This window comes from Physeter macrocephalus, chromosome 20, assembly GCF_002837175.3.
Source record: "Physeter macrocephalus isolate SW-GA chromosome 20, ASM283717v5, whole genome shotgun sequence".
In the NCBI taxonomy this organism is placed as follows: domain Eukaryota; kingdom Metazoa; phylum Chordata; class Mammalia; order Artiodactyla; family Physeteridae; genus Physeter; species Physeter macrocephalus.
Window position 1 is genome coordinate 56,617,842 of NC_041233.1, and position 18,766 is coordinate 56,636,607.

General features: G+C 40.5%; 1 protein-coding gene and 2 non-coding genes across 5 annotated transcripts in view; 1 reads left to right on the forward strand and 2 right to left on the reverse strand.

Moving 5' to 3' along the window:
* Positions 1-2,319: 2,319 nt before the first annotated feature.
* CWF19L1 (CWF19 like cell cycle control factor 1) overlaps positions 2,320-18,766 on the reverse strand; it is a 25,337-nt gene continuing 8,890 nt past the window's right edge. For all 3 annotated transcript variants that reach the window (XM_007117619.3, XM_028481511.2, XM_007117618.4), the window contains 8 exons: positions 16,343-16,427; positions 14,337-14,477; positions 13,316-13,430; positions 12,478-12,557; positions 7,616-7,825; positions 5,869-5,988; positions 5,317-5,414; positions 2,320-2,483 (listed from right to left, as the gene is read on the reverse strand). In XM_007117619.3, the coding sequence (XP_007117681.2) occupies positions 2,339-2,483; positions 5,317-5,414; positions 5,869-5,988; positions 7,616-7,825; positions 12,478-12,557; positions 13,316-13,430; positions 14,337-14,477; positions 16,343-16,427 (994 nt within the window). In that variant the 3' untranslated portion in view covers positions 2,320-2,338. The remainder of the gene's footprint in view (positions 2,484-5,316; positions 5,415-5,868; positions 5,989-7,615; positions 7,826-12,477; positions 12,558-13,315; positions 13,431-14,336; positions 14,478-16,342; positions 16,428-18,766) is intronic.
* Positions 3,217-3,351, forward strand: LOC112064266 (small nucleolar RNA SNORA70). Its single transcript, XR_002891448.1, has one exon. It is a non-coding gene; the product is annotated as a small nucleolar RNA SNORA70 (small nucleolar RNA).
* Positions 6,181-6,328, reverse strand: LOC112064271 (small nucleolar RNA SNORA12). Its single transcript, XR_002891453.1, has one exon. It is a non-coding gene; the product is annotated as a small nucleolar RNA SNORA12 (small nucleolar RNA).

The following is an 18,766-nucleotide window of genomic DNA, read 5'->3' on the forward strand; positions in this document are numbered from 1 at the left end:
AGAAACTAACACACTATTGTAAAACAGTTATACTCCAATAAAGATGTTAAAAAAAAAAAAGAAAGAAAGAAATGTGTCAGCTGTGTTAAGTGTGGTCATTTGAACCTCGTTTGAGATTATGTGCGCTTGAACCATCATTTGTGCAGCCTGGCCTATGAGCTACATAGAATTCCAGCTAACACTTTGTGACACATGACTGTGCCACAACAGATGTAGAATGTTGAGACTTCTCAAGGTGGATACAGCATGTGCACCACAGCAGTGCTTACTGGCTGCTTTGAAAGCATTGAATGGGCTTTGGCAGAGCAAATGTCTGTTGTCACCAGAATCCCTGAATATTGGAACAAGAATGTTGAACACTGTACGATACACAACGAGTTGTGTTGTAGTTGTTCATCAGTAACCTGTGTGTGGTATCAGAGATTCTGGTTTCCCATATGTGCTTGCTAGCCATGGAGCTGGAGCATCAGACTTGGAGGTGGCAAATGGTACCTCCAAAAACATGTCCCTTAGAGCTGGGAAGACTGCACAGATTTTTTTTTTGCGGTACGCGGGCCTCTCACTGTTGGGGCCTCTCACTGTTGTGGCCTCTCCCGTTGCGGAGCACAGGCTCCAGACGCGGAGGCTCAGCGGCCATGGCTCACGGGCCCAGCCGCTCCACAGCATGTGGGATCTTCCCGGGCTGGGGCACGAACCCGCGTCCCCTGCATTGGCAGGCGGATTCTCAACCACTGCGCCACCAGGGAAGCCCTGCACAGATGATTGTGGCAGCTTGTTCTAATAGTATGAAGCCCTCACTTGCTAGGTGTACAGCATCTAGCTCTGGAGTGTATCTGATTTCCACAGGTGGGGTCAAAATCCCATAATTCTCACTTGGAAGAGCTGCGAAGGGATGCTGAGGACCTGAAGACCCTGAAGCGGCCATCTTCGCAGGAACTGGGTTGTTTCCCATAGTTCACTTTTTGAGGTTTTTCTGAAATAAAAAAAAAAATCCTGGCTGGTTAACTTCAGGCTCCATAATCTTCAAGTTTGCCAGTTTGTTTTCTTCATGTAAAAAATGGAGGTAATAATACCTACCTCATAGATATTTCGTGAGGATTAAGTAAAACAGTGTCTGGGCCATAAATGCCCAGTATATAGGAGCAATTATTTTTCTTTTGGCTTCCAAGATCTGGCATTCTCCCGTGATCACTCTCTCTCTCTCTCTCTCTCTCTCTCTCTTCTCCATGTACTTATTGGTTTTGTCTAACTCTATTTCCGAGCACTCCTTCTTCAAGTTTGCCAGTTTGTTTTCTTCATGTAAAAAATGGAGGTAATAATACCTACCTCATAGATATTTCGTGAGGATTAAGTAAAACAGTGTCTGGGCCATAAATGCCCAGTATATAGGAGCAATTATTTTTCTTTTGGCTTCCAAGATCTGGCATTCTCCCGTGATCACTCTCTCTCTCTCTCTCTCTCTCTCTCTCTGCTCTTTCTCCATGTACTTATTGGATCACTCTATTTCCGAGCACTCCTTAAATACTGATATTTCTCAGGTAGTCATCTTCAGCTTAGGACTGTATTCACCCTATTTCCATCCATGCTCATAATTTCACCTATGGCCTATACCCTGATGAGCCCCCAAACCCTATCACCAATCCAGATCTCCAAGAATTTGTAACTATCAAAGAGCAACTAAAACTCAGTATCTAAAGGAGAACTCGTCTTCTTTTTAAAAATCTGCCCCTCCTCTTCCCAATTAGACTGTAAATTCTGGACAACAGGGATCATGTTGGGACATGGCTATACTCCTGGAGCCTGAAAAATGCCTGGCACATAGGAGTTGAGTATTTGCTGAAGGACCGAATGAGCTCTTCTATATCAGTAAGATGACTGCTATAAGAGAAAAATGGCAAAGGCCTTCTCCATCCTGGGTTGCTCAGTGAGAAGCCACCTGTGAGATCCTGGGATAACACCTGGGCCTAAAGCCCTGGCCCCTCCTACTATACACACACACTACTTCATTTCAATGGTTATAGGTAACATGAACATAAGACACTTCCCAACCATGAAAAAGCATTTGGATTTTATATGATAGTTTAAATATTTTTGAAAATGTTGATAAACACAAGCTGTACTTGGAGTTTGATGACAGACATGCTTTTAACATAAGATCTTCATCCTAGAATGTGACTTTTTCTAAAAAGTATTCAATCTTAGGCCTCTTGCTGCAGGCAGCTTCCATGGGAATACACAAAAAAGAGGCAGGGAAACAGTCCCCATGGGAGACTGTTGTTTCTCAAAAAACAGGCTGCCATTACGTCCTGTGAAGTTCATAAAGTGCTTTTCCCTTTGCTCAGTCATCCAGAGTGAAGTCAAAGGGCTCAAAGTCTTTCCGGAAGCGACGAGCCAGGGTCTCCTCCTCTTCCTTGCTGATCTGACACTGCCTCCAGTCAGACTTGTCAGGAATATTAAGGATAGCTTCACTAGCCAGGACCTCCCTGCAGAAAAAGCACAAAGAAGTCAAAACGGACAGTATCAGTCCAAAACCCACTCTTCCTCTGATTCCTCTCCAGCCAGAGAGCTTCACTCAGCATCACCCAAAGAAGGTATGCAAATTTCTCTGACTTTGCTCATACCATTTTCTCTTCCCTGAGAGCCCTCTCTGCCATTCTATCTATCAAAGTCATGCCTGTTATAAGTGACCAGCTCAGGTCTTAGCTCTTCTAGCCCCTCAAATTCCATTTACTTCTCTGAACAACTCGGAACTACATTACTGGTACCTAGAGAAGCAACATGGCACAGTAGAAAGATGGCAGCCCCTAATATCAGAAATATCAGGGACTGGATTCCATTCCTAGCTCTGCCACTTGCTGTTTGTGACTTGAACAGATTACTTCATCACTGTGCCTTGATTTCCTTGCCTAAGAAATGCAAAATAAGGGTTTTCTGATGTATGGAGACAACATAATCAAAGCACCAAACTAGCTGTAATTACATCCTGCCTTAAACTCTAGTTTTGTCACCTCGGGCCATTAGTGTGCTGAGGTGAAAAGTCAGGCACCTAGTCTCATACCCCACTCTGACTTTCTGCCTTTCTTTCTAGTGCTCTCAGGCCTACATAGGCACAACAGCACAGGCTCAATGTCAACAAAACCACCACATACACAAGTTACCTTCTAAATGCCACTGCTTTATACTTTTACTTATTTTGATATATTAGAAATAACTCCTTTGCAGCCAATTAAGCTGACTGTGCTATTTTCCCCATGGGGCCCTGGTGTGCAATGACTGCAAACAGCAGCCTTCTTAGCAGTGTATGCAACCTGTTGCCTCTATGGCTTGCCCTAAGGGACCCTGGAGACAGCTCTTTCCAGTGGACATTCATGACTGGCATGCTGTCCCCGATCTAGGCTCCAGACAGGTACGCACGGTGCCTTGGGAAAGCCCCAGGGCACAGTGGCTAGGGTCCACATTGGCCAAGTAATAATGTCCATCCACAACTGTTCCTGCAGAACAAGGAACATGTGATTGAGGCCCTCCGCAGGGTGAAGTTCAAGTTCCCTGGCTGCCAGAAGATCCACGTCTCCAAGAAGTGGGGCTTTAACTAAGTTTAAATGAATCTGAAAACATGGTGGCAGAAAAGCGGCTCATCCCGGATGGCTGTGGGTCAAATACATCCCTAATCGTGGCCCCTGGACACATGGCGGGCCCTGCAATCGCGAGAGCCTTGGCGCTGTCCCCTCCTTACTCGTGCCCACCAATAAATCCTTTCTTGTCAAAAAAAAGAAAAGAACTCTATTTGTACATTTGTATGGTTCATTTTCCACTTTGAAGCTACAGTAAATAGAAAGGCTGAAAACAAATCACATGAGTCTTCTAAAAGTCAAAGGACCTAAGTTCTAGTTCTCTGGGCAGACCATCAGTCTACCTCTTCATCTGTAAAATGAAGACAGAACCACCCTTCTTGTGCAGCAGGAAAAAAAATATGTCTTTTCAAGTATTTCGTTAACTGTAAAATGCTATGTAACTGTAAGTTACTATTGTGAAATATACTCAATGTTGAAAATACAGCCAACTACCAAGAGCACAAAATCATTCAGAGACTCTCCTTTGTGAGCTTATATGCCTGTGTCATCAGTGTCCACACCTGTGTCTGTTGCTGAATCAATAACACAAAGATAATGTCAGATGTTTGACGTTCCTAACACATTTCTTCTCATTTATTATCTTTTTGAAAAGGTAGACAACTACGTTCACTGGACTTATCCAATGGTGGCAATCTCCTGGAGGCTTTCCAAATTGGTCCAAAAAGGGTTCAAGGTTGACTCAAAGCTCAGTTCTAAGTAGGGAAAAAACCACTGCAAATCACAGACACCAGCATCAGATAACCTGTTCCGCACATTTTCAACTCCCCTCCATACTCTCTCTTCTTGCCAACAAATTCCTGCCTTCACTCTCTGCCTAATTTATACCACTCCCTGTACAGTTCTGCAGTCATGTTCTCCATGATATGAGGAGGAAAAATGAAGCCTCATCCAGACCTTTAGGACACTAGAGTAATGAGTTAAGACCTTACATCTTTGGGGTCCAGCAGGCCAGGTCACTGTGTGACCATGGACAAGCTACCTAACCACTCTAGAGCCATGTTGTCCACTATAGAAGCCACTAGCCTGACATATTTAAATTTAATCCTAATTAAATTAAAAATTGAGTTCCTCAGTCACATTAGCCACATTTCAAGTGCTCAGTAGTCACCAGTAATGTGGCTGGTGATTACTGTATAGGACAGTGTACTTTTATAAAACATGTCCATCATCATGGAAAATTCTATTGGCACTCCTCCAGAGCCTCATTCTTCATACTGGTAAATTGGGATGACAGTACTTACCTTACAGAGTTCGGAAGATTAAATGAGGCAAAAGTTCTTGGCACAGTGTCTGGCACAGAGCACATGTTCAATTAATAGTAGCATTTTCCTCCCTTGGGCTAGAATGCCCACATGCCAAAGTTTACCCTCTAAATCTATCTCTCAGGTTCAACTTCAGCCCTTTCATGATGCCTTCCACCAAGTAGAAATGGGCTCTCCCTTCTCTGAATTTCTAAAGTACACTGTTCCTCAAAACTTTGTTATGGTACTTTTCACATTCTGCATTGCATTACTGTCATATATGTAAACATCTGACTTGCCCTAAGACTATTGGTTCCTTGGGGCAAGGACTGTTCCTTGTTTGGCTTTTTACTCAACTGGCCATGCAGCCACTGGCCACTCATCACCATCTGTTCAGAGTAGGTCTAGTGAAAATACATTTAAAATAAGAAAAATGTACAAACCTTCCAAACTGCAAAGGAAAATTCTTTTTAATTCTGTGGAAAAGTTTCTCTCCCGTGTCAAGTTCAACATAAAAATATGCTGCTCCTGGCTGTGCAATCTAAAGTAAACAGAGTCATATGAGGACATGCAATAGTGCTTTAGAAGTCAAAAATCCCAGCCCATCTCTTAAAAGCTTTAATTTGGCAAAGAATTCAGCTTAGAAGCACAAGAAAAAGGATGTGAGCAGATCTAAATCCCAAGCCACTTAGTGGAACTAGAGTTTAAAGCCAAACTGGCAGATATTACAAAGATCCTCCCAGTAGCACCTACCTTCCTAAGTTCCTGCCTTAGGAAATTTCTAATTTCTTGCTCTTCCCAGGAAAGCATTAAGGCATTGATGTAATACCATCTTCATCTCTAGTCTAATCAATACCCCATGCTCTAGTACCAAATTGTCACCTGCCTATTTAACATTTTTTAAACACCTTTGAGTACCTCAGGCTCAACACGTCAGAAACCAGGTCTTTACTTCTCCTGGAATATGACCTTCCCCTCCCCTTCCCCTGTTTTACCTGCTTGATGTCTGAGTGCTCTGGGATTTCCAACAGCTCTATCTGTTGCTCCTGTGCCTGAGTAATGAAGGCATCTTTAATGTCATCAGTAGCGCAGCGGCTGAGTGGCAAAGGAATGACCTGGGGCGGGGGGGAGGAGCAGGAGAAATTCTTCATGCAGGTCTCAGAGAGGTCATGCCTCCTGCACAGTCCCTGAGACGTAGCAAATCCATCACAGGGGTGGAGAAACACCCCTCAGCAGAGATTCTCCTCAGGCCAGACAGGTCTATGTCAGCCTGTCTGTAAGGACTTAAACTTATGAGCTTGCCTGCCACATGTGGGAGCCCATCTCTGATGTGGGAAAGGCTAGAAAGAGATGTCTTTGTCATTAAGCCTTTGCCAGCTCCTATATAATATATGTGGCAGAGTCAGGCCCATTTGAAAACTTAACAAATGTGCCAGAAAGAAAACCACCACAACGACAATCAAATTATCCATAACAGTCTCTGAATTTCTGAGCTGCTAGCCCCAGGCAGGATCTGAGACTATTTCCTACCTCTGAGCTGCCACTCATGCTGAGCTTCACACAAAATACCCACTCTCTTCCAAACTCTGTCTATCAAGGCCCACACCTTTCTTGGAACCGTCCTCGACTACCCATTCCTTTTCTCAACAAGGCACTTACTATCTGTGCTATTCACTTGTACTGCCATGCACTTCCCTGTGAATCCCTGTAAAATCTCTGGACTTATCACCAGAAGCTCTTTAACCTTTTAAATGAATATTATTTAAATATTAATATGAAAATTCATATTAAATATTTTAAATATGAAATCAACTATTTAAATACTTAACCTGATATTAGAATCAAACACTTAAATATTAATTAAAATTAAGTATTAAAATTAACATTATTTGTTGATGGGCACTTGGGTTGTATCCATGTCTTGGCTATTGTAAATAGTGCTGCTATGAACACTGGCGTGCATGTATCTTTTCGAATTAGAGTTTTCATCTTTTCTGGTTATATGTCCAGCAGAGGGAGTGCTGGATCATAGATAGCTCTATTTTTAGTTTTTTGAGGAACCTCCATCCTGTTTTCCATAGCAGCTGCACCAATTTACACTACAACCCAAGTGCCCATCAACAGACGATTGGCTTAAGAAGATATGGTATATATATATATATATATATATATATATATATATATACATACAATGGAATATTACTCAGCTATAAAAAATAATGAACTATTGCCATTTACAACAACACAGAGAGATGAACCTAGAGAATATCATACTTAGTGAAGTAAGTCAGACAAAGAAAGACAAATATTATATGACATCACTAATATGTGGAATCTGAAAAAAAAAAAAAGAAGACTCTATACACTAAACAGAAACAGACTCACAGACATAGAAAACAAACTTATGGTTACCAAAGGGGAAAGGGAGGGGAGGAAGGATAAATTAGGAGTATGAAATTAACAAACTACTATACATAAAATAGATAACCAACAAGGATTTACTGTATAGCACAGGAAATTATATTCAATATCTTGTAGTAACCTATAATGGAAAATAATCTTAAAATAAATAAATATATATATATATATATATATAAAAAACTGAACCACTTTGCCGTATGCCTGAAACTAACACAATATTGTAAATCAACTATACTTCAAAAAAATTAAAATTATTTAACTATTTATCAATATCCAGGTCCCCATACAGCCCTTCCAAGTTCTTGGGCAGAGACCACCTACCTGTAGCTGGAGGTGATGGCTCTTATAATTTCTCTCAAATAGAATACATCGTTTGCCTTGACTCTTAAAGAAGCGCCTCAATGTAGCCTTATACTGCTCCACCTCTTCCACCACCTCTGCTGAAAGCTCCACCACTGACTGGTAGTGTCCAATGGGCAGGATGAGGACATGGTCATCAGATAAGCCTCCTTTGGCCAGGGCAAGGTAGCACTGAAGAGGAAGCACACAGAAGTTGAGACATCAATACTGCATGTGTGATTCTTCAGGGAGACAAGCCTCTACAGAGCGTGAGCCCAAGGGTGTGGGAAAAGTGCTCAAGAGGCTCTCAGTAGAAATTCTCCTCTTAAAAAAATCTAATTTTAGAGGTTATAACAACAATGTTGTCAAGCACCTGCTGAAGAATGAGATTAGATGCAACAAATTTCTTTTGTTCTGGCTGCACGGCCTGTGGGATCTTAGTTCCCTGATCAGGGATTGAACCCGCACCCTCGCCAGTGAAAGTGTGGAGTCCTAACCACTGGACCGCCAGGGAGTTCCCAGATGCCAACAAATTTCTATGCAACTATCAAATGAACTGGGAGCCAATGAGCAGCACACAGACCGGCTTTTGGCTACAAACACACCAGAGCTGAAGGAGACTGGAACAAACGGTTGGTTTTTCCTCCCAGGTTCCGAACTTGAAAGCAATTTTTCAGTTTATTATCACCCCCAGCCACAGAAAGGTACCACTTCTGACTTCAAATGAACCACTTTCCCTACAGTGACACCCAATCTCACCCCTAAATACACCTTTTAGGCTCACGAAAAAGGCGAAGATGACGTGATTAGCATCCAGTGTCCCTACAGCCTTAAGCTGCTGACTAACCTCTACAAAATGAAAGCAAACAGGGCTTTCCTGGTGGCGCAGTGGTTGAGAGTCCGCCTGCCGATGCAGAGGACATGGGTTCGGGCCCCGGTCAGGGAAGATCCCACATGCTGCGGAGCGGCTGGGCCCGTGAGCCATGGCCGCTGAGCCTGCGCGTCCGGAGCTTGTGCTCCGCAACGGGAGAGGCCACAACAGTGAGAGGTCCGTGTACCGCAAAAAAAAAAAAAAAAAAAAAAGAAAGCAAACATAACCTAATAGGGAAGGAAGAAGAAGAAACCTCAAACTCAGGTACATCCAAAAAACCTGTAGTTCCCAACAATGGCTTCCGGCAGCTAAACAGCAACTAAAAATATTTCTGTCAAAACCCAAACACGCAAGACTGCTCTACCACTCAGACATTCTTTGAAGGGAAGACACTGAGTGAGTAGAGAAAGGGCCAGTGAATATCAACGCAGGCAAATGAAGGTACTGGAGCTTTAGAAAAACAATCCAAAGTATACTTTTAGTGTGGTGGGTTCAAAGTTAAGGCTGAAGGAAGGAGTCATTTATTTTTCATCTACACTGAGAAAGCCCAATAAAATGACAGGATAAGTATCAGAAACAAACTAAAGCATGATCATCCTTGATCTCCTTGGCACAGAGGACTGAACACATCTATAGAGTTAATATCCCAGATGACTAAAGTTCATCAAAACCTCATATGTGCTAAAACATTAAAAAAATTTTTTAAATAACCATTTTGATTGTGTTTGTTTTAAAAGGTTACTCTAGAAGCCTGAGTTTTCTAGCCTTTCCTTTACGTCAGTGCGTCACCGCCATAAACAGCAGTTTTTGTACTGTGATGTGCACTAAAGCTACTGAAGTTTCTAGTCTAGACGAAATAGCACCCCCCAAGGCAGTACCTTCTAGTTCTTGTGAATAGTTTCACACTTGGCCGATCTCTTCCCTTCTTTTCAAACTCTCAACTTGTAATCTGTTCTATATACTTGAATTATCTCTAATTTTATCTCAAATGTATAAGTAGGACCTGAATGAATATTTCTCCCATAGACAAATGCATGGATTTTGCAATAGTTATTCTGGACTCTTAGCAGCCCGCACCTGCTTTTACCAATTTATAGCCATGGGCCATTAGCATAGTTCTATGTATATTCCTTGAGGAAGGCATGGCAAAGACAGAGAAAAAGCCAGGGGAAAAAAATTAATGAAAGGAGATCACGAGGAGTGGCTACAGAGGGGACTCCAAGCCCTGTGCCAGACACCCACAGGTCACCAGAGGTTCCCAAGAGGTTTCTAATGACAAAGGACAGCGCAGGTAAGTGTAAACTTGATTACTAGGTAGGCTCTAAGCTAAAATCATCATGTGACCTCCTACTTGGGGTGCTGGGTTGGGCCACAATCAAAATCTGAGATACTTTTTGCCCCTCTAGCTTTAGGTCAAGATGAGAAGCAAACAGGTTTCCTGATTATCCCCTAGGCTCATACCCTAAGCCAGATACCCTAGGCAATAGAAAGGTACCATAAATGGAAAGGAAAGGCCATCTCTCCTGGAGGCCCAGAGCAGCACGGAGCTAAGTCACCCATTCCAAATCTCTTGTGCCCTGCATGGCATTCCGAACCTACTGGCGTTTCCTAAACAGAAGGCAGTCTGAAGCCTTCTCCCATACCATACCATATGGGAGAGAAGGATAGCATACACTAATCCAAGGAGGAAACCAAGATCCAAGAGAGTTAATCCAAAAAGGGTATTCCTATAAAAGGAGAGTTTTTCAAGTTTGCTTCTCTTCCCACTGAAGAGTTCATCCACAGGCTCTATGGCCCAGCCGTGTCACAGGCCTTGACCCCATTCATGCTCCCCCTAGAGACAGGAGTGTGCCAATAAGCAAGACATAAAAATTAAATGTAAATGACTGGGACTCTTCAGTCAAACAATAATGGCAGGAGAGGGATATGACTTAGAGTGTAAGATGACACAGATTCTAGTCAGTCTACAAGAGGCCACAGAAAAGGGCCCTCACTGTCAGGATAAGCTGAAGAAAAGGTCATCCCCAGGAAACAAAATTAGAATAAATCAATGAAAAATGGATGAAAGTATCTGTCCGCAGAAGCATCCTACACTAAGAAATGATTTGTAAATATTTTCCTCAGGAGCCTTGGGAAATAGCCAATTCTAGTCATGGGTGACTAGGGTGCAAATGTAACCCTGAAAATTAAGCTTCTTTCATTCTAAATGAATGAAAAAGAAGGATAATGGTCTATATGAATCCCAGAGGAATGAGGGTCAAAAACTAATATTATTTAATACCTAATCAAGCCCTGCCCAAGGAAAAGTATCTGGGGAAATCTGAAATAGGATGACTTTACTGTGAGACACATATAGTTCATCAGAACTTTCCACAGCCTGAATAAAATCCTTCTCAAAATCATCTAGTTCTCATAGTCTGATTCAGTGCTTACCAAGCAATCTTGTAATTATTATCTTGGGTTCCCAGATACCCATAACAGGAATGTGGATGTGGGTATTCCCGTCATTAGGAAGCTATATCCTCTACTACTAGGCAAAACTGAGAATTTATCACTTTAGTCTTTTATATAATCAGTGTAAATCAGCTCCCAACATTGCATAATTATCACAAATGAAAATTAATAAACTCAAGTTTTTAAATCTGAAGATATAAAAAAGAATATCAACATTTTTAGCCAAATATGAGTGTAAAGGCAACAGAAGACTCCCTTTTTGGGACAAAGAAAATCCTTGTGTTTCTACTCCTCTGGTGGCACAGTGGTTAAGAATCCGCCTGCCAATGAAAGGGACACGGGTTCGAGCCCTGGTCCAGGAAGATCCCACGTGCCATGGAACAACTAAGCCCGTGTGCCACAACTACTGAGCCTGTGCTCTAGAGCCCATGAGCCACAACTACTGAGCCCATGCACCTACAGCCCGTGCTCCGCAACAAGAGAAGCCACAGCAATGAGAAGCCCACGTACCACAACAAAGAGTAGCCCCCACTCGCCTCAACTAGAGAAAGCCCACGCACAGCAACAAAGACCCAACACAGCCAAAAATAAATTAATTAATTAAAAATAAAGAAAATCCTTGTTTTAAATAGTAATTCAAAAAAGCAACTCATCACCCCCAAGTAGTATGAAATAAAAACATATGAAGTTCAAGAATTACATAAAAACATCACCCTAGGAGAGCCATACCTATTTGTTAGAGAGGAGGGAGAGAAGGAGCAATCTTGTGAAACTGGCTCTACTAAACCACAGGAGAATTGCTATAGTTGCTCTAGTCAAAAAGATAGAAAATAACAAATGTTGGCAAGGATGTGGAAAAACAGAAACCCTCATACATTGCTGGTGGGAAAACAAGATGGTGTAGCCATTTTGAAAAATAGTTTGGCAGTATCTTAAAAAGTTAAACATAAAATTACAAGCAATTCCACTCCTTAAGTGTCTATCCAAGAGAAATGAAAACATATGTTCACACAAAGACATGTATGCAAATGTTCATTAATAGCCATAAAGTGGAAACAACTCAAATGTCCATCAACTGATGAATAAATAGACAAAATGTAGTCTATCCATACAACGGAATACTATTTGAACAGAAGGAATAGAAAACTGACACATGCTACAACATGAATGAGCATCAAGAACATTATGCTAAGTAAAACAAGCCAGACACAAAGACACGTATGATTCCATTTATATGAAATGCCCAGACAGAAATGAAGACAAAAAAGACTAGTGGTTGCCTGGGGCTGTGGGTGGGTCTGGAGACTAACTGTAAATGGGCATGAGGAATCTTATTGGAGTGATGAGCATGTTCTAAACCTGTATTATGTGATGGCTGTACAATCAGTGAATTAACTAAATATCACTGAATTGCACACTTAAAGTAGGTAAATTTTATGATATGTAAATTATGACTCAATAAAGTTAACAGAAAACAAACAGGTGTCTCCTCTGTAAAAGGTTCATGGAAGTAACTCACATGTGTGCCAATGCTGACCACCAAATGCTTTTCCACTTCAGGGCTGGCAAGGCAAAACCAGCAGGGTCCTGGAGGCTGAGCTTCATGTGGAAGAAAGACAAATGTTACCATGGTCCAAGCACTCCAGCACATAACCACCCTACAGAATTCAGCCTTGTCTGATCTTTGTATCCTGCAAACACTGATATGTACACGGTACTGCCACAACGGACTGGGTCTGCTGTGCTCCCACTATGACCCCTGCCCCCATCATCATTATCAATGAAACTAAACCTCTATTAAAAGTTCTGAATTTGTAACCAATCCACAGGTAGGTGATCCATGTGATAACCATATATTGACTAAAGTAGCATGTAACTGGCAACTAACTGCAATGAGAGAACACTCAACTGGGTGTCTGGAGCCGCAATTCTAGTTCTAGTCAAGCCACCAGCTATCCACATGACCCTGGGAGTACGTGTACCCTCCCGAAGTCAGCCTCTTCATCTTTGAAACAAGGGGGTGGAGAAAGAGGATCTCAATGTAATAGCTGTAAGTCTTTTCTACCAGTTTGATTATTCCATTATTTTATAAACCCATACTGGTTTTGTAGGCTCTTAACCTTACGTTTACAGACATGACGGAAAGGAGTTTTTTCCATAGTTCTGACAGGAATAGCCTCAGACAGCCTCAAAGTCAGGCCACCTTTGCATTCTTTTATTTTTCTTATTGGTCCTAATAACTCAATATACAATCTTCTTCTGCCAGAAGAGGCTCTCTTAGCAATGCTGCTTCCCAAACAAGACCCAAAATAACAGTTATTGCTCATATAAGAGACCTCTGGAACCAAGGTACTTACGAAGTTTGCGAGGCTGCTTTGGGTGAGGAGAAGACTTGCTATCTCTGCCTGTAGATGAACGCTTCCTTCCCTGCTTTTCATTTAAATCAAAGAAAAACTGACAGGCTGAATCTTCCTGGAACAGCCAAAGGTAGAAGAGTAAATGTTATTAAACTAACCTTTAGACAAGTAGCCAACCATCTACATACAAGGGAATGTTCCTGCCATGTCATGTCTTTCCTCCCTGCCCTTTCTGCCTATTCTAGAGAAAAAAAATATTTTCCCAATCCTGATGCCTAGACTCTCAGTCATACCTCTCAACACTTACCCAAGCTATCACCAAATTTATCCATTTGGAAAAGTGAATTAAAATGCAAGTTATACAGCAATTCTTGCCTAAAACAGAATAGCATGAACCCACCCACATTCCTTTCCCTTTCTCTTTCAGTAGGGCCATGTGCAGTCTTACAACTTCACAGATCAAGCAATTCTGAGTTTTAATTAAAAAGATAAGAAAAAAAAGTCTGAGAAAGCAGACCATGCATACTAGTAAGGAAACTTGACATTCCTTGCTTTAGTGAAGGGAAAACGAATTTCAGAAAAGTCTGCTATTAAGAAATTTCTTCAGAGTAAATCTTATTCACCTATACCACTCATTATAAAATCACAAATTACATTGCTACCAAGCAGTTGGATCCTTGCCTGAAAAGTTAAGAACAGAGAATTAACTTTAGTCAAGGAAAGACTTTACATGTGTAACCCCAACATATGAACCAAGTTTAGACAACGAAAGACTAAAAATATGAAACTGTTAACCCCAAACTATAATTAAAAAAACAAACAAAAACAAAACAAAAAACACATTGAGCTTACTGGAAATCTACTAAGGCTTTCTAATCACCAGCATGATTTCCCAAAGGAAAAAATAAAGATTTAGATTTGAGGGATTAAACTTGCCTTATGAATTAAACTATAACCAGGAAAAGGACACCTGTAATGGGCAATCCTGCAGAGAAAACGCCACCTCTGAGTCAGAACATACCTCAGGGGCAGGAATTTGCTCTCCTATGGATGCTTCCTTCACAGACTTTCTGTAAGGGTTTTCAGTGACATCTGGAGGCTGTTTTACCAGTTCTGCTACATCCATTAGTTTCATAGGAACAATACTGAATGCATAAAGATACTTTGGGAGAAGAACAACATAATATTAAGGGAAATACTGTTTATGCAAATGTAATCAACCTATTTTATTATAAAATTTCACATAAAGCTTCAGAAACTGAGTAAGATTAAAGAGCAGCAACCAGCCCATCTGTGGTTCAGAGAATCCACAGAAATGTCATTTCAGTGATCTCTGCAGGGGCAAACCAAGGGCTGATGAAGTAACAAGCAACTAATCAAAGCCCAGCCCTTACATGAAACAACTATCACTGCAAGGCCCAGAGGGACTTGCTCCATAAGCCTTGAAGACAAACTGCTTCTGTCTCTGAGTCCTTTATCTTTGTGCACTTTGTCCATAGTCACTGCACTGCCCTTCTTTTTTTCTAATGAAAACTAAATTGGACAACTTAGTGTTTCCCTCTGATTTTATACAATTTCTGCTGTATATTCTAATAGATTTTCTTAGGGATTAGTAGCAAAGAAATAAATACTCACATAAATATCTAAAACCATGGACTAATGGCACAGATACTGAAAACTTTACGTGAGATATGAATAGATGCTTAACCTCACTACTGATCAGGGAAATACAACTAATTAACAATGATACACAACTTCTTCTATCAGAATGGCAAAAAATGTTAATAAAAATTTGACACTACCCGCTGAGAAAACAGACTCATAGACTGCTGGTAGGGGTGTAAACTGGAACAAAATTTTGTAATGAATTTACTAATACTTGCCAAATTTTAAAATGTGCATATTCTTTGAGTGAAGTATGCATTGCTTAGGGTTAAGGCTAACGTGTCCCTGAAAGTAAAGCAATAGACTAAAAATACTGTGAGTGATACTCAGTCTTGAAAGGGCAGCTTAATTTTTAAAAAAGGAAGAAAGGAAGGAAGGGAGGGAGGGAAGGAAGTTAAAAAAATTCCAAATCTAAACTTGCTAAGAATGCACTGGGCCTAAAAGTTTAAGATATTATGGAAAAAACAAAATAGGTATTTGTTTCTCTTTTGCATGTACATTGCTTATGGCATATTATAGTAGGATAATCTTCAGATAATTTATTTATTTTCCCACGTGACTGACTGTTCTGATCTTTAGCTATTCCAATCCACAATATCCTGCTTTTGGCCCTACAGAATCAGAAATACTCTCAGGGAAGTGAGAAGAACAATATACTTTTCTTGTATACCCTCTTTCATTCACCTACACTGTTTTCCAGTATAAAGACAGATTCCAGGTATCACTAAGATTCCCAAAGCCGACGAGGGCTTAGGTAAATCCTTGGGAAGATTTTATTATTTGTGCTAAATGAAGTTGCTAAAAGAAGCAAAGCAAGAGTACCATCTGAGGTCAAACTCATGAAAAATACCCATAGAGACAACCACATGGATGTGGGACGAAAGACATCATTCATTTGAAATTTTGCCTTTGTTCCACTGGGCCTATTTTCCAAAACCCTTCTCTAAAATCTCCTACAGGGCTTCCCTGGTGGCGCAGTGGTTGAGAATCCACCTGCCAATGCAGGGGACACGGGTTCGTGCCCCAGTCCGGGAAGATCCCACATGCCGCGGAGCGGCTGGGCCCGTGAGCCATGGCCGCTGAGCCTGTGCTCCGCAACGGGAGCGGCCACAGCAGTGAGAGGCCCGCGTACCACAAAAAAAAATAAATAAATAAAATAAAATAAAATAAAATAAAATCTCCTACAAAGGACCCAAGGAAACCTGACCTTTCTTTACCATATTATTATACAGAGTAAGATCACTGAAGTACTGGGACATCACAGCTGGGGAGAAGAGAAGATCTGAATGCTAAACTGGGCAAGAGGAACATTTATCAGGCAGACAATGAATATTAACCAAACACCAAATACTCAAAATTTACCTTTTTCTTTTCTGGATTTCCAACATTTGCCAGAGCTATGAACCTGGTGGCATGCTGTGCACGTTCCTGCAGAATGATGTGGTTTCTATAATATATTGGAAAGATAATAGGTTACCAACAAACTTTACCTTTTTTTTTTGGCTGCACCTCGAGGCTTGTGGGATCTTAGTTCCCTGACCATGGATTGAACCCAGCAGTGAAAGCGCTGACTCCTAACCACTGGACTGCCAGGGAATTCCCACCAACGAACTTTACTTTTGATCTGCAATTATGAATATGTAGACTCCATGGGGCCATGAAAAAAGCACAGGTCCTAAGTCTATCACTACATCACCACCAGTAACATCTCAGATGTTACCTGTCCGTCTAGTAGAAAAATCATCCCTACTTCCTAGGGCTGCTATTAGGAAAAAAATGAGATCATGTATTTGAAAAGTACAAAAAACTCTAAATTTGGCTTTAAAAGAGTCGGAAAATTGGCAAAATGTTGATAATTGCTGAAGTAGGTTATGGGTTCAGGAGGGATCATTATACTATTCTCTCTTCTTTTGTGTAATAAAAAACTATAATAATGAAAAACAAAGATAAATGAGTTTTAAGTGGAAAAAAATGCTTCAAATGGTAATACAGAGCATGATTTCATTCTCTTAGGAAAAATATAAAAATACATGTGTCTATGTTTCCTAGAAAAAAAATGCCAGTATTTTTATTATGATAGTTATGGGTTTTTGTTACAGTTCTAGTTAAAAAGTTGTACAGGGTTTTTTGTTGTTGTTGTTTTTAACAGCTTTATTGAGATCTAATTCAAATACCATACAATTCACCAGTTTTTAGCATATTCACATATACTAAGCCACTACCACTATCTAATTTTAGAACATTTTCATCATCTAAAAAAGGAAACCCTGTATCTATTAACAGTTACTCCCCATTTCCCTCCAACTAGCCCCTGGCAACCACTAACCTACTTTTCATCTCTATGGATTTGCCTATTCTGGACACTACAGATAAATGGAATCATGTAATATATGGTATTTTGTGTCTGGCTTCTTTTATTTAGAATAATCTTTTCAAGGTTCACACATGTAGCTTATATCAGTACTCCATTCCTTTTTCTTACTGAATAACATTCCATCATATGGATATACCACTGTTTATTTACCCATTCATCAGGTGATGGATATTTAGGTCATTTCTTCATTTTGGCAATTATGAATAATGCTGTTATGATCATTTGCATACAAGTTTTTTGTGAACCTATGTTTACATTTCACTTGGAATAGGAGTGGAATTGCTGGGTCATATGGTAGGGAAATGCCAAATATTTTTGCAAAGCAGCTGTACCATTTTACATTCCCACCAGCAGTGTATGAGGGCTTCAATTGCTCCACATCCTCATCAGCACTTATTATTTGTCTTTTTGATTATAGCCATCCTAGTGGGGTGAGAAGTGGTATCTCATTGGTTTTGATTTGGATTACCCTAATGGCTAATGATGCGTGAGCATCTTTTCATGTGCCTATTGGCCACTGGTTTATGTTCTTCAGAGAAATGTATATTTGGATCCTTAAAAGTTCTGAGTGGCTTATTCCTATAACCTTTCTGTTTTTAGTGCATGGTTTCAGAGAACAAGAGGTTTTTCTGAATGCATATATGGAGATATAAAAGAAAAATCCGTAGTACCTATGGTTATATCTTAGGCTGTGGGATTATAGGGAAAGGGCAGGTTATATTCTTCTTTTTGCTCACCTATATTTTTTGAACTTTCAACAACACATATATTGCTTTTGTATATTTAAAAAAAAAGGTTTTTATAAATCATTTTAGGGATTACCCATGCCTTTAAAGTGAAGATCTTTCAGAGTTAACTTTACTTAGCTCTATTACTTATAAAACACTGGTTTTATTGTCTCTGTAATACATCCTTTAAAAACTCCATTCCAAGCTATACTGAAAAAAGAGAGAGAAAGAAAAAATTGATACAAGTTCTTGATTCTTAAATTGAAATACTTCTAAGGTGATTATCCTGAGTTTAAGACTATACAAGGAGTAACCGTTTAACCTGATCAAAACAGGACTTACTGTACATCGAGCTATGATAACTAAACAGCATTGTTATGTCAGACCCTCAAACATTTAAGGGGCTTTAAATGACACATTGGATGATACAGTATCATCCAATCCCTTGTATTTCAAATTGGGAAACCAAACTCAGAGAAGTGGAATGATTTGAGAGTCACTCATTTCATGCCCGAGTAACTAAAAGAAACCAAGATATTTTATGGCTGAAATGAACATGAGAAGTTTACACAGAAAATCCAGGTAAATTCTTCAAAAAACCAAAAAGAATGAAATGCGGGCTTCCCTGGTGGCGCAGTGGTTGAGAGTCCGCCTGCCGATACAGGGGACACGGGTTCGTGCCCC